The sequence below is a fragment of the Camelus bactrianus genome, chromosome 4 (assembly GCF_048773025.1).
Source record: "Camelus bactrianus isolate YW-2024 breed Bactrian camel chromosome 4, ASM4877302v1, whole genome shotgun sequence".
NCBI classification, from domain to species: domain Eukaryota; kingdom Metazoa; phylum Chordata; class Mammalia; order Artiodactyla; family Camelidae; genus Camelus; species Camelus bactrianus.
Genome location: NC_133542.1, coordinates 68,163,861 through 68,176,225, shown reverse-complemented (window position 1 = coordinate 68,176,225; position 12,365 = coordinate 68,163,861). Strand labels below are relative to the sequence as shown.

Below are 12,365 nucleotides of genomic sequence, written 5' to 3'. Positions count from 1 at the left end.
TTGCCATAGCTGCATGAAACTCGGTGCCCTCCCTCCAGTTCCTCCAGTTTCATGGAAGTCAGAGGAATGCTTTGGGGCTCACTACCTGTAATAATGAGGATACGATCATTTCTCAAACACTCAGGCCTGGTGAGTGGTTGAAATTGTACACTTCTAGAGGGTCCCAGTAGTAGGCAGAACAGTTCTCGTGGGCTTGCAGGTGGATGGCGTGCAGGAAGCAAGTTCATCTGTGTCCAAGGCTGGCACTGCCAAGGGAGACAGGCAGTAGGGGCTCTGAGAGGCATAAGCAGAATACTTGCAAAAAATCTGTCCAGAATCAGAAAAACTTCCAGTGGTGAGTGCCAGACAGGGGACAGGGTCTGGCTGCCTCCCTTGTTAACTGCCAGAAGTGGGGTGCAGAGAACAATGGAATTATTTAGGACAGCATCTTGGCTGACGATTTATTAAAATTATCTGGGAAGCTTAAAAAAATTCCCAGATTACTCAATGTCTGGGGCCCAAGAAATTGTGTTTTTATAGGTGGCTCAAGAAATTGTGCTGCAATGTGGAGCTGTTTTAAAATTATTCGTGAATTGTACTCTTTCACAGAAGGAAGCCCTCTTACCCCGTTTTATTTCAATCATGGAGAATGAGTACAAAGCAAAGGTTGCATCTGAAGAAAATCTCTCAAATCCAACAGTCTTACAGTAGAACAGAGTTCACACATGGAAACAAAGCAGTGGCCCAGCCCAAATCCTTCTATCCCCAGGGAGGCCGGTTTAGAGCCCCGGACAGGACATCAGGGGAGAGGGCAGGCCTGTGCTCTGTCCCAGGGATGAACTGTCACTAAGTCAGTGGATGACACTTCAGACCATTTGGGGATTAACTTGAGTATAAAAACAAAATTCAGACTGTTTCCTTCAGAGCTTGAGTTTTCCTTAAGTTCACATTTATAAATTAGTCTTCACAGTTAATCCTATTTGGGAATGAGAAATAAATGAACACATTCCTGGTTTCCTACAAATAATACAGTTGTACATTAACTCTTGACTTACATGGTCCATGGACTTCAGTTTTGTGAAGGGGTGAGTGGCTGCCACTTTTGGAACATCTCCAGCGTGCTAGATAACTTACATATTTTATTTCAAATTCTGTCAGCAACCCTGAAGGTAGATGTTATCAGTCCCATTTTACAGATGAGGGAACAGGCTCAGAGAGGCCACGAAGCTCGCTGCTAAAAGTTGCAGAACCAGAACTTGTACAGAGAACAGCCTGAGGGCAAAGCCCGTATAGTTTCCATATCCTGTGTTTCCTTCTCATGGAGGAAAACACTTTTAACACTGATCATTCAAGGCACTGCCAGCATTCAAGCAGGCAGTGTTGCCTGGGACATAGCAGGTGTTCAGGAGAAGACGGCCGAGCCAACTGCACAGAAAACACTCATGGCTTTCAAATAATATTTGCCCCTGTGCCAGATGCTGGGTTCTCCTCATCGTCATTCATCAGGTTACAAACGTAGATAAAAATATTAGGAAAATCTCCACTCTACTTAAAAAAAATGATTTCCACTTTGTCCCTTTACAACAGAGTAAATGAAGCACACAGCTTGACTGTTTGAAAAGATTCTAAGAGCTAAACAGAACTTGCTACTAACCATTTTCAAAGGCTCACTACAAATCACACAGTCTCCTGCGACTCTCCTGTTAGTACAGACCTTGACAGGCCATTGAAAGGGTTATCCTAAAGATTCACATTACAAGCCAGATACAAGGGGTGCATCAGTGGCTCGCTGAACCACCCGCCCTGTTAACCCAGCTGAGAGTGTCCACAACAGTTTAAAGAAAGGACTTGCGAAGTTGACCACCAATGATGTGACCAGTGCCCCTCCCCCAGCAGCCCTACGTTCAGCGTCTGCTGTAAAGCCCGGCCCCCCTTTGGGGACCTGCTGAACCCTCTTGGTTGGTCTCGGCTACCAGGTGGCCACTCTGGAGAGAAGACTCAGGCAAGGCAGAGCGGTGTGGCTTCCGATGAGGCCCGCTGTGTCCGCGCTCAGGTGCTCGAAGTCCACACGTGCATCTGTTTGGCAACCTGGTGCACGTACCCGATGTCGGGTCTCTGGTTGGGGTCGGGGTAGATGCACATACTGACCAGTTCTCGTAACTGCAACAGAGAGGATGATGCATGTTATGCTTAAGCAGCCTTGTTGAGGCTCTGCGTTAACTCATGTAAACCCTCGCAGCTACTAGAAGGTGAGGAGTGACCTTAAGGCAGGCGAGTAGTGGGTGCGGAGTCACAGTCCCCAGGGCAGAGCTGGGACCAGTCCTAGGCCTCTCTGGCCCCAAAGGCCATGCTTTGAGACCTTGAGAATGGTTACCTCCAAATAATTTTGAACTTTCAACTGTCTACACTACTGGGCAAATCTGTGTACTGTGCGCGCGCGCGCGCGCGCGCGTGTGTGTGTGTGTGTGTGTGTATGTCTGCTGTCAGTCATACAGATGCCCAAACCAGAGGAGAAGACTCAAGGCAAGGGCTTATTGATCATAATAAATGCATTAACATGCAGCAGGGCTGCAGTCTGCCCACCCCCTGGCCTCTTTATTGTGCTCATGAAAGACGGAGCTTTTAATTATACAGACACTGAAGGCTGCTCCTGCCTCAGGGTGGGGGAGGGGCGCCTTGCGCCTCTGATCGCCTCCATTCTTCTGATAGCCAGAGTGCCAATTATTTTAATGGTAATTAAAATAATGACCTTAAAAAGCCTACATCTTAACTTGTATCACTGGGCTCACTGCAATTTTTTTCATTTAAATACCTGCTGCGTGAGGGGCTGCGGGGCAGCAGCAGGCAGAGGGGAGTCGTGAATAAGAGGGCTCATGTGGACTCGGCGGCCATGCGCAGGGAGTCTGGGGAGGGCACAAGGGTCACACGGGGGCCCGGGTTACTGCACACACTCCGTGTTTCACTCCTGAGGTGTCCAGGCTGAGGGGCCTGGGGTGCCTCCCGCTGGGAGAGGCTCCAGCCCAAGTGCTGCCTTTTGGGGATTCCACCACTTTATCAACACTGGGAAGCCCCCGGCCAGATGCACCTGAGCCTGCAGCCGGCTCGGATGCTCCTAGAGCCCGAGGTTGCCCCTGGTGAGAGGTCCTCTTTAGAACCTTACAGTATTCAGGAGAAGGTAGCTATGTTGGCCTCTGACGGTTAAAGTGCCCAAGAAAACCAGATTGAGGTGAGATCTATGTGACCCGAATTGCTCATCACTGAGTAGACTACACAGACAGCAACACTGCCCGTTTGAAAATTTCAGCAGAGAAAGTGTCTTATTTCCGTTTCTAAGAGGTGGTTTAACTTCAGAAGTGAGGTGTGCTGCAGCGCTAAGAATCAGCACCTCTAGACGCTGCACGCGGCTGGCGAAAGCCAGGTCTGGGGAGCAGGAGTGCATGAGGGCGGAAGGCTGACTTGGGAGGAAACTTCACTTGGGCTTCAGAACCAAAAGGCAGAGGTTACTGTTCCCATTTATAGATGGGAAACTGAGGCACAGAGAAGTTGTCATTTGCTCCAAGTTGCATGGCTCCTTAACAGATTCCAACAAACAAAATTCCAAATCCAAACAAAAGATGGGAAAGAAACACCAAATGCAACTATAAACTTGCTGAACAACTCTGACTAGATTTTCCTTTCCTGTCAACTTCCACTCCAGAGCATAAGTATTTCTTCCAAAGGGACACAGAACTCTGCAGCCACTGAAGCAAAAGCCACGCGAGAAAGAGCACCGACCACTGAGCAGCTCTGTAGGAACGTGAGCTCCCAACCCTCACTCTGGTGGCTGGGGGTTCACAGAGCTGGCAAGCCGGGCATTGGGAACACAGGCTGACGACCCAGGCGGCCTGCCTGGACGTAGGCTTAGCACGTATCGGGACGCCTGGTCGCTACGGTTTGGCCAGCTCAGGCCTAGGCCCCTGGTGGCCAAGGGCTGCTCCTTCAGAGCCTTCAGGACTGTGGTCAGCAGCACAGACCTTGCCACACCCCAGCTGGGCCACGGACAAGGCGTGCCCTCAAGAAGCAGGATGGCACAGGGTCACCTGGGTCAAACCTTGCCTTCACCTGCAAGCTATGTGACCTTGGGCAAGTTACTTAGCCAGTCTGTCTCAGTTTCCTTCCTGGTAAAATGAAAATGGGGGTGGATTCAACACAGTAAGTCATCAATCTGATCTGCTATTACTGTGAGGCAGTGGCCTGTGGTCCTGCAGGGTGGGACCTCAGACTCCCTATCACACCCACTAGCGTTGACCTTGAACAGAAGTAACAATAATAGTTGTTCCGTAATGGAGCATTCACTCTGAGCCAGGCCCTCTGCTACCTCCAGCGGCTGCTTTGGCTGGTGGTGGTAGTAAACGTGAGGCTGGTGCTGGACCGAGCATGTCACGTGCATCACCTCAATGCTTACACTGATCCTGTGAGGTAGGTCCAGGATCGTCCCCATTTTACAGATGAGGAAACGGAGGGTTCAGTAACTCAGCCAAGAACAGTGAGGGGAGTGTGTAAACCTGTGCATCTGTCTACACCCTAACCATGCTGTGCTGTAAACCTGTCATTTCATCCTCACATGTTATCCGTGAAGGCAGAAGTATTAACCCTGTTTTCAAGATGAGGGAACTGAGGGAGATGACACTCTCACGCAGCCTTACCTGTCACAGCCTGATGGCCGGACCTATCAGACTCTGTGCCCAGGGCCCCTGCACTCAGTGTGAAATATTGAAAATAAAAGACCAAGGGGTGTGTCTTAGGTCTGTGACAGCAAGACCAGTCTACTGGCTGTGGTTTCCTGTCACAGGAGCGGAGAGGCCGCCAGTGGTGGTTGGGGGCCAGCCAAGGCCCTGCCACCCACTGCTGTCTGACACCACATGAGCCCATCTCCAGGACCCACAGCAGGGAACCTCATACTCTGGGTTGGGAGCCTAGTGGGCAGAAGTGTGCCGGGGGGTGGGCCGCAGCCCTGCTGTCCAGAGGCCCACATGGGTCCCTGAAACCTCTTCTGTAAAATCAATCTACTTTTTTCCCTCTGAGTCACTTTCCCAGAAATCTTCCTTCTCCACCCTGTTAAGTGAACCCAAGCTCAGCCCCGCAGCTGTGGGACCTGGGAACGGCCCCTCCTGGAGCCGTGCAGGTGGGGAGCGCACCAGGCCCAGCCCTCGGGCAGCAGACACACCTTCTCCGAGTAATGTTCTTCAGGGAGCGGTGGGTAGTCACACTGCTCGATCTTCTGGCAGAGGGAGAAGAGATTCATTTTGTCCCCATAGAAGGGACTCTGGAGAGCTGCCATCTGCAACGAGGGATGAGAGATGGGTTTTCAGCCTTGAGGTCCAGGGGCAAAGGGCCTCTCCGACCAGCGCTTCCTTGGTCGCCCTGCAGCGGCTGTCTGGCAGCCCCCCCACATCCTGAGGAAGTTGGGGTTCAGCTGCAAGTGGCAATTTTAACACGATCCTTGTTCGATAAGCAAATTAAATGGGACAGAGGGTTCAGTGACAAAACTACAGACAACAAGGAAGGGCCAGCCTCACACCTCGGCTCCCAGAGCCAGCTTCTGGTCGCACGCACACAGCAGATGGGGACACAGGAGCTGTGCTTGGGGCCGGGAGCTGGTACTTGGTGCGCAGTCCGATGTTTCCAGAAAGCAAATCCACAGACACCCATGGGAGGGTGTCTATTTGGGAAACTACTTACCTGAGGACTAACCCTTGGGCCGGGGAGTGGGCAGTGAGGCATTTCTGTTTTTGGCTTTCACTCTGGCTGCTGTCGCCAGCCCATTACAGAGCGGCTGTGAGAAAGCCTGGCGTCTGGGGCAGTGGCTGCTGCTGTCTGCGGAAGCAGGTGCCCAGCCATCATCGGGGGGGGGAGGCAGAAGGAGGAAGGCAGGCTGCCTGGCTGCCCTTGAATGAGGGGCCCTGGACCCTCTGCTTCACATAAGTTCCAGGGTGGAAGCTTCCCGAAGCCAGGCTCTGCATTCTCTCGCTGGGGCTCTGGCCTTTGGCTTCCTCATCCATAAAATGGACGAGGCTCCACCTGCAGGGCTGAGGCCCCCCAACCTGAGCTGCCACCCTGAAGGCAGGCCCTCTCCTTGGGGACTCTGCTGGTGGCCCTGGCGGGTTCTCACCCAGGCAGGGAACTATCTACCTTGATTAGCCTCCTGCTAATCAAGGGCCGCCGGGGAACTGCGGCCGCCTGCCTGTCCGTTCGGCCCAGGGTCCCTTTGAGGAGCTGCACTGCCAGGACCACTCTGCCCAGGCTCTGCGGGGGCACTGCGGGACACCGAGGAATGCTCACCCCCTTCTGGACCCAGAGGGTGGGCCAGCGAGCCCCAACTCAGCGCAGGGAGGAACCCGTGGGAGCCCACCAGCTTGAGTTTCCTGGTCCGCCCCCATCCTCTGTTCACCCCCGTGAACAGGTCGGGTGAGCCCCGGAGCAGGGCCTGCCTCCTTCAGAAGAGCCCAGGCAGTGTCCCTAGGTTGCCAAATGGCCTTTGGAGAGGCCATGTAGCCTGGAGATTTGGGGGTTTCCTCTGACCCAGGTCAGGAGTCTGCCTGGGGCAGCACCTGTGGGCCCAGGCGCCTGGGCCATGGCTGGGAGCTTTCAGATGGGCATCTAGCCTTCCCTCGCTCCTCCCACCGACCAGGCGCCTGGGTCCCTCTGAGGAGGCCTGGGAACTTGTCTGACTGTGAAGCCCACCCTGTGGGAAGGCTGCAGGGAGCGGCCCTGGCACTTGGCAGGGCAGGATGAGAACACAGAGGCCCTGCCCCCGTGGACTCCAACAGTCGGGCTGGGAACTGGCTTTACCATCTAGTATGCAAAATGGCATTGCTAGGGTGAAGCATTTCTAATAATTAAGATGAGAAACTTGGGTACAAAGGGTTAATTGAGCAGTTTCAAAAGGACATCTGTTGCCACAGCAGAGAGCAGCTGGGGCACCAGGGTGGGCACTTGTCGTGATCTGGTGCCCTTCAAACCATGCAGGAGGAGTCAGATGGATTTTCCTGGAAAGTGTTTCTGTTCAGAGTAGGAAGGATGTTTAAACGCTGGCCCCACAACACGGGCTCCGGTCTTTCATGTGTCTGACCTGGAAGAGGGACTGGGTGATCCTTTCAACAAGCCAGCCTGATCTGATCTGCACAAATCTTGCTATCTGGGGCTTCCAAAGGGCCCCAGGATGGCAGGGCATGAGCCCTGTATCAGCATCTCCTTCAGATGGCCTCTCCATCCTTTCTTTCCGTCACTTTCCCCGTGCTGCTTCAGAAGAGCTCTCTGCACAGGGTCGGCAGTGGGCTATGCAGAGAAGTCATCTCAGTCTCCCTGGCTCACGGTGGCTTCTCCATCCGTAAATGCAGGTTCTCGTGGAAGCAGCATCCCTGCCTGCTCCCCCTCCAGCTGCGGCCACGGGCCTTCCACCCAGATCAGCGTACTGGGCTGTGAACGAACCTCTGGGGCTGCTTGAGACGGTGGGATTAGAACGATTACCCCGGTTGTCGAGATCTCGTACCGGCGACCACCCACCTCTGACTGGTTGAAGCAGAGGAGAAACTGCCGTTTGGGGCTGATACTGGTTGCCGTGTTAGAACGGCCAAAGCCACGGCTCTCTGCGTCGCTTCTCACATGCAGAACTTTTCCTCCCTGGCGTTATTGGGATGACACATAGCGAGGGAGATGGGAGTGTGTGGGCACCTGCCCCCGCTGGGAGGGCTCAGGGAAACTGGTGTGTGATTTGAGATGTCAGACGGAGAAGGGGACTCTGACTCAGAGGGGACAGCGACTGCCTTTGACTCTGGCCCTGTCAGGGTCTCAGATATCCATCTCCTCATCAGTATCTCCCAAGCGCATCCTGGAGTGAAGGCTGAACCCAGAGGCCAGTTGCCAAGTGGTCTGCAGCCCTGCTTCCCCATGAAGCATTAGGGGGCAGACCATTCTCTGGCACAAGCCAGAATTCCAAAGCAGGTTTCCATACAAGGCACGGCTGATCCCTCGTTTTTTTTTTCCCCCAGCCCACTTTCTTGCTGGTCTTGGCCCCCTCGAGGCTGCTGTGAGAAGGCATCCCACTGAGGATCCTGGGGCTGGAGCCCAGTGAGCCAATTCCTTCAGCTTCGTGCTCAGAGCTTGCAAATAAATAAATTCTGCAGAGCCCAGGCAGCCTGCTGAGTGCCTCTACGGGGTGTGCTGGGTAATGAAAATAAAGCACCAGGCCTTCCAATAGGCCAAGCTCAGGCATCTCTGCTGGGAGCTCCCAGAGCAGAGGAGGGGCCACTGAAGTCGCCAAGGGCTCCTCACAACCGGGCCTTCCCCTCAAAGGGGCTCTGAGCAGAGGCCCTGTGTCTCTTTCTCCATCAGGCACACCGCCCCCGGGTGGCTGGGGATAAGGGGAGAGGCCCTGGCCCACAAGGACCACTGGCCCCTCCCTGGCTTCTGTGCACAGGGACGGGCGTTGACAGCCTGGGTACCGGTGTCCATCTAGGCCTCTTCTTTGCTGTGTGACCCTGGGAAGTCTCTCCAGCTCTCTGAGCCTGTTTCCTCCCTTATAGCGAAGCTGGGACTGGCCTGGTGCAATTTTGTGATTCACCCTGATGTCCAGGGTAGCGCTGCTCCCAGCTGTTGGGCTGTTTGGCCTTTTTCTCCTATGCTGACCTCTTCACGACAGATCTCACTTGGCACCCATCCTGAGGGGCGCAGGCCAAGTGTAGTGCTTTGTGGCGGCTCCTCCAGTCATGGGTCAACATCAGCATCTTAAGGTGACCTCAGGAGGCGCTAAGTGGACATCTGGTTGCCCAGGTGGAAGAGGGTGTGGCGGGTTGAATAAAGGCCCCCAACGATGTTCATGTCCTTATTTTTGGAGGTTATGAATGTGTTACCCTATATGGCAAAAGAGATTTGGCAGACATGATGAAATGAAGGGTCCCCAGATGGGGGAGTGTCCCTAAGTGTAATCACAGTGTCCTTGTAAGAAGGAGCAGAGGGAGATGTGAGTGCAGAAGAGGAGAAGGAGGTGTGCTGACTTACGTGATACAGCAGGGGCTCACAAGCCACGGAATGTAGGTGGCCTTTGCATTTTCCTTGCCTTCAGTTCGGGGAAATTGATTTCGGACTTCTGGTCTCCAGAACGGTAAGAGAATTACTGTATGGTTTCATGAGGCCAACTGGGAATCTGTTACAGTGGCTGTAGGGATGGAGCATGGGGACCCCTGAGACGTCAGTTCATGCTGGAACTTGCGGGAAGGGCAGGCCTGCCCCTAGCTCGGGCAGGTTTTCTCTGGCTCTGTCGTCACCTCAGGTTCCAGGCCTCCCTGGCCCAGGTGTGCTCCACTGGGGCTGCGCGGAATCCTCCATCCTCGCATGCGATCTGGGGCTGGGGTGGGGAGCCTGTTACAGCTCTGAAGGCTGGTGCTCTCCGACGGCAGGCCCCACAGGCTGGGCAGCGGGGGCTCCGGTCGTGTCTGCAGGGCGTTCCCTTCCAATTACCAGGGCCCTGGGCTCAGAGGCACCTCCCTCCCTTTCCCTCTGCAGGGAAAGCATCCGGTTCTGTTTCCCGACAAGGCTTGTGGGTGGGGAGGGATGGCAGCCTGGGGAAGAGCCCCCACTGCCGTTCACCCTCGAGGGGTTGGCCTCTTCTGTGGGAGGCCCGGGGCCACGAGGTTTAGATCAGCTGTCCTCGAGGACGTCAGTGCCCGCAGGACTCCACTGATTTCACTGATTGCCGGCTGCCGATCTGTCCCTCCCTGGCTGCAAGCCGCAGGACCAACAAATAAATCAATAATAAAATAAATCAGCACCTCCGTGCTGGGGGGCTGCTAACAGATGCTGCCTCTTTACGTATGTGTTTAAATGCCCAACAGCGAGGACTCGGGGGACTGCCTGGCCCAGGATCCACCAGGCTGGTGCTGCGTCTCCCTCCAGGGTCAGGCAAGGGCTCGGGCAGGGAGCGTGGCACAAGCATGGGGCGCTCCCCGCCCCGAGGAGAGCAGCAGGCGGGGCACACCCTGGTCGCCTGCTCCTCTGAGGCCTGCATGGGTCACAGAGGCAGAAATCCCGAAAGCAGAACGGAAAGGTGAAAAGCATCCGGACCAGGGACAGTACCCGTGAGGACAGGAGGTAAGCGGCGTTTCCGCGGGGACGGAAGACAGCTGAACTCTGGCTTCCTGCTGGCCACAGCGAAAAGGGAAATGTGGCGAGCTGCTGGCCTGCACTGGGTCAGGTCGGGGCTCCCATGCAGTAGTATCACTTCAATGACCTGCCCGCCTCTGCCAAGGGCCTTCTGAGCCGGGGCTGTTTCACACCTGCAGCTCCCGGCGAGGCGCTGACTTGCCCAGGGCCTTTGGGGGTGAATGGGAGCTGAGCTTTGAACTCAAGTCTTTCTGGCTAAGGTCTGGGCCCACACCAGGCCCTGCATCTCTCAACCCACATCATCCCGGCTTTATGAGCTGTGTGCTCACACACATGGGAAGGATTCACAGCTCAGCCCTCCTGCACCCTCAGGGGCCAGGAATCGCTCCGCACTCCTGATCCACTGCAGCCACCCGGGGTGGGGAGGGGGCTGGGGGGGCAAGGGGGAGAGGGCACTGCCTCGACGCTCCCGTATGGTGATCATTAAGAGAATTCCTCCTACAACACACACCCCTGTGAATCCCGGAAAGCATAGTCTGCTCCCCATCTCTGCCTGCCAGGGACTGACTCACCCAAAGACCTTCCAGTAACTCCGTGGGGCACCCATACTGTGGACCTCCAGGAGAAGGGGGCCCAGGGATAACAGCCACAAGGGCCACATCTCCACTTGGCTTCATCTTTAACCACAAGGCCACTCTTTTAAAATGAAACGTCTGCTATTAATAACAGGCCACTGGCTTAAAAAGAAAGACACTATAAAGTTTAAACCTTGCAAAGGGATCAGAGTTCTGATCTCATAGCCTCAATCTGTAATGCAGGGAGGGGGGAATCCCACCACCAAAAGACCCCAACTGCATAGCTGCCATGGTCCGGGGTCCGCCATGTGTGCATCCGCAGTGGGCAGCTTATTCCTGAATTTATACCCATGGACCATGAGGTCAGTTCCCAGAGTCAACAGTCTCACAGAAGCAAAGAAGTCAGTCTCTCCAACTCCAGATCATTCCTGGTGGCCCCTCAACTCAAACCCAAGCGTCGCTGCCCTGGGAGACTCTTCAGCTAATCAGTTCTAAGCCAGATTCCACAGACGCTCAAGTCCACCCCAGAGAAAGCAGAATAATAATCAAGGCTCCAATTTTAAAACCAAACCACGTTTGGTGTCTCAAAGTCCCTGGAGGGTTTTCAAAGCCTTTCATACCTGTTACTTCATCTATCTGGCCTGTGACAATGCAAGACAACTACTATTCCTGTTTTACAGATGAAGAGATGGATGGAATCCCAGAGCTGCCCAGCACAGGGTGGTCCAGGTGGGAGGATGTGGCTGCCAACCTGGAGAAGCTAGAGGACTCAGGCCTCCCTCCCATCATGACCAAGAGTGGTTTGTGCTCTCCAGCTCCCAGTTATCCAGGGCCCCAGATGGCTGGCCAAAATGGGTGGGGGCTTTATGAGTTCCTGTTGTCTCATGTTTGAGCCCGCCAACACTCAGAAGAGTTCCTGTCCCTCCATCCAAGTTGGCCATCTGGTGGCTCCGTTTCATAGCTCAGGGGAGCGGGTGGAGGTCTCTAGTGAGACCTACGTTGCTGGGCTGGAAGAACGTGGACACCGCTTGGAGGGGAGTGTTCCAGAGACATGGGCTGCGCTGACTCCTTCTGTCCCAGGGGCCCTGCATGGGGCCTGATCCACACGTGTATGACACACGGTGAACAGAACTGCCCTGGTTACCAGGGAAACAGGGGCAACCAGATTCCCCTGCCTGTGCTCCTTCCATCAACAAGCAGACACTGGACTGTCTGCTTCCAGTCTGTTTTCCTTCCCAGATCTGAGCAGCCCAAGGGTGAGAGGGCACCCAGCCCGCCACTGGTCACACCTCTCACCTCTTCCAGCCCGGCACTGCCAAGCAGGGGCACGCTGGGCTGCATGCAGTGAAGGAGAGGACGCAGGGGTCCCAATGCCACAGGCAGACATTGTGCATCCCCGTTCGCACCCTGAGCTGGTGGGGTGAACCCTGCACGGCTTGGCGCCCACCACACAGACCCCACCAAACGCTGCAGAGCCGTGGGCCAGACACTTACCTCGTACAGCAAACAGCCCAGAGACCAGATGTCAGACTTGAAGTTGTAGCCATTCTCATGGATCCTCTCCGGGGACATGTAGTACGGCGTCCCCACTGAAACACAGCAGAGAGGGGCGTTTACAGTCTGTGCAGGGGCCGCACTCGAGGGCGAGGTGGGGAGGGCATGGGGTGGGGA

At 55.0% G+C, this 12,365-nt stretch overlaps 1 protein-coding gene across 6 annotated transcripts in view; it reads right to left on the bottom strand.

Annotated features, from left to right (window-relative positions):
• Positions 1-591: 591 nt before the first annotated feature.
• NEK6 (NIMA related kinase 6) overlaps positions 592-12,365 on the bottom strand; it is an 82,951-nt gene continuing 71,177 nt past the window's right edge. For 5 of the 6 annotated variants that reach the window (XM_010956154.3, XM_074362206.1, XM_074362205.1 and 2 more), the window contains exons 8-10: positions 12,189-12,283; positions 5,186-5,299; positions 592-2,139 (exon numbers count right to left, since the gene is read on the bottom strand). In XM_010956154.3, coding sequence (XP_010954456.1) covers positions 2,029-2,139; positions 5,186-5,299; positions 12,189-12,283 — 320 coding nt within the window. In that variant the 3' untranslated portion in view covers positions 592-2,028. The remainder of the gene's footprint in view (positions 2,140-5,185; positions 5,300-12,188; positions 12,284-12,365) is intronic. The other variant, XM_074362204.1, reaches the window with a different exon arrangement.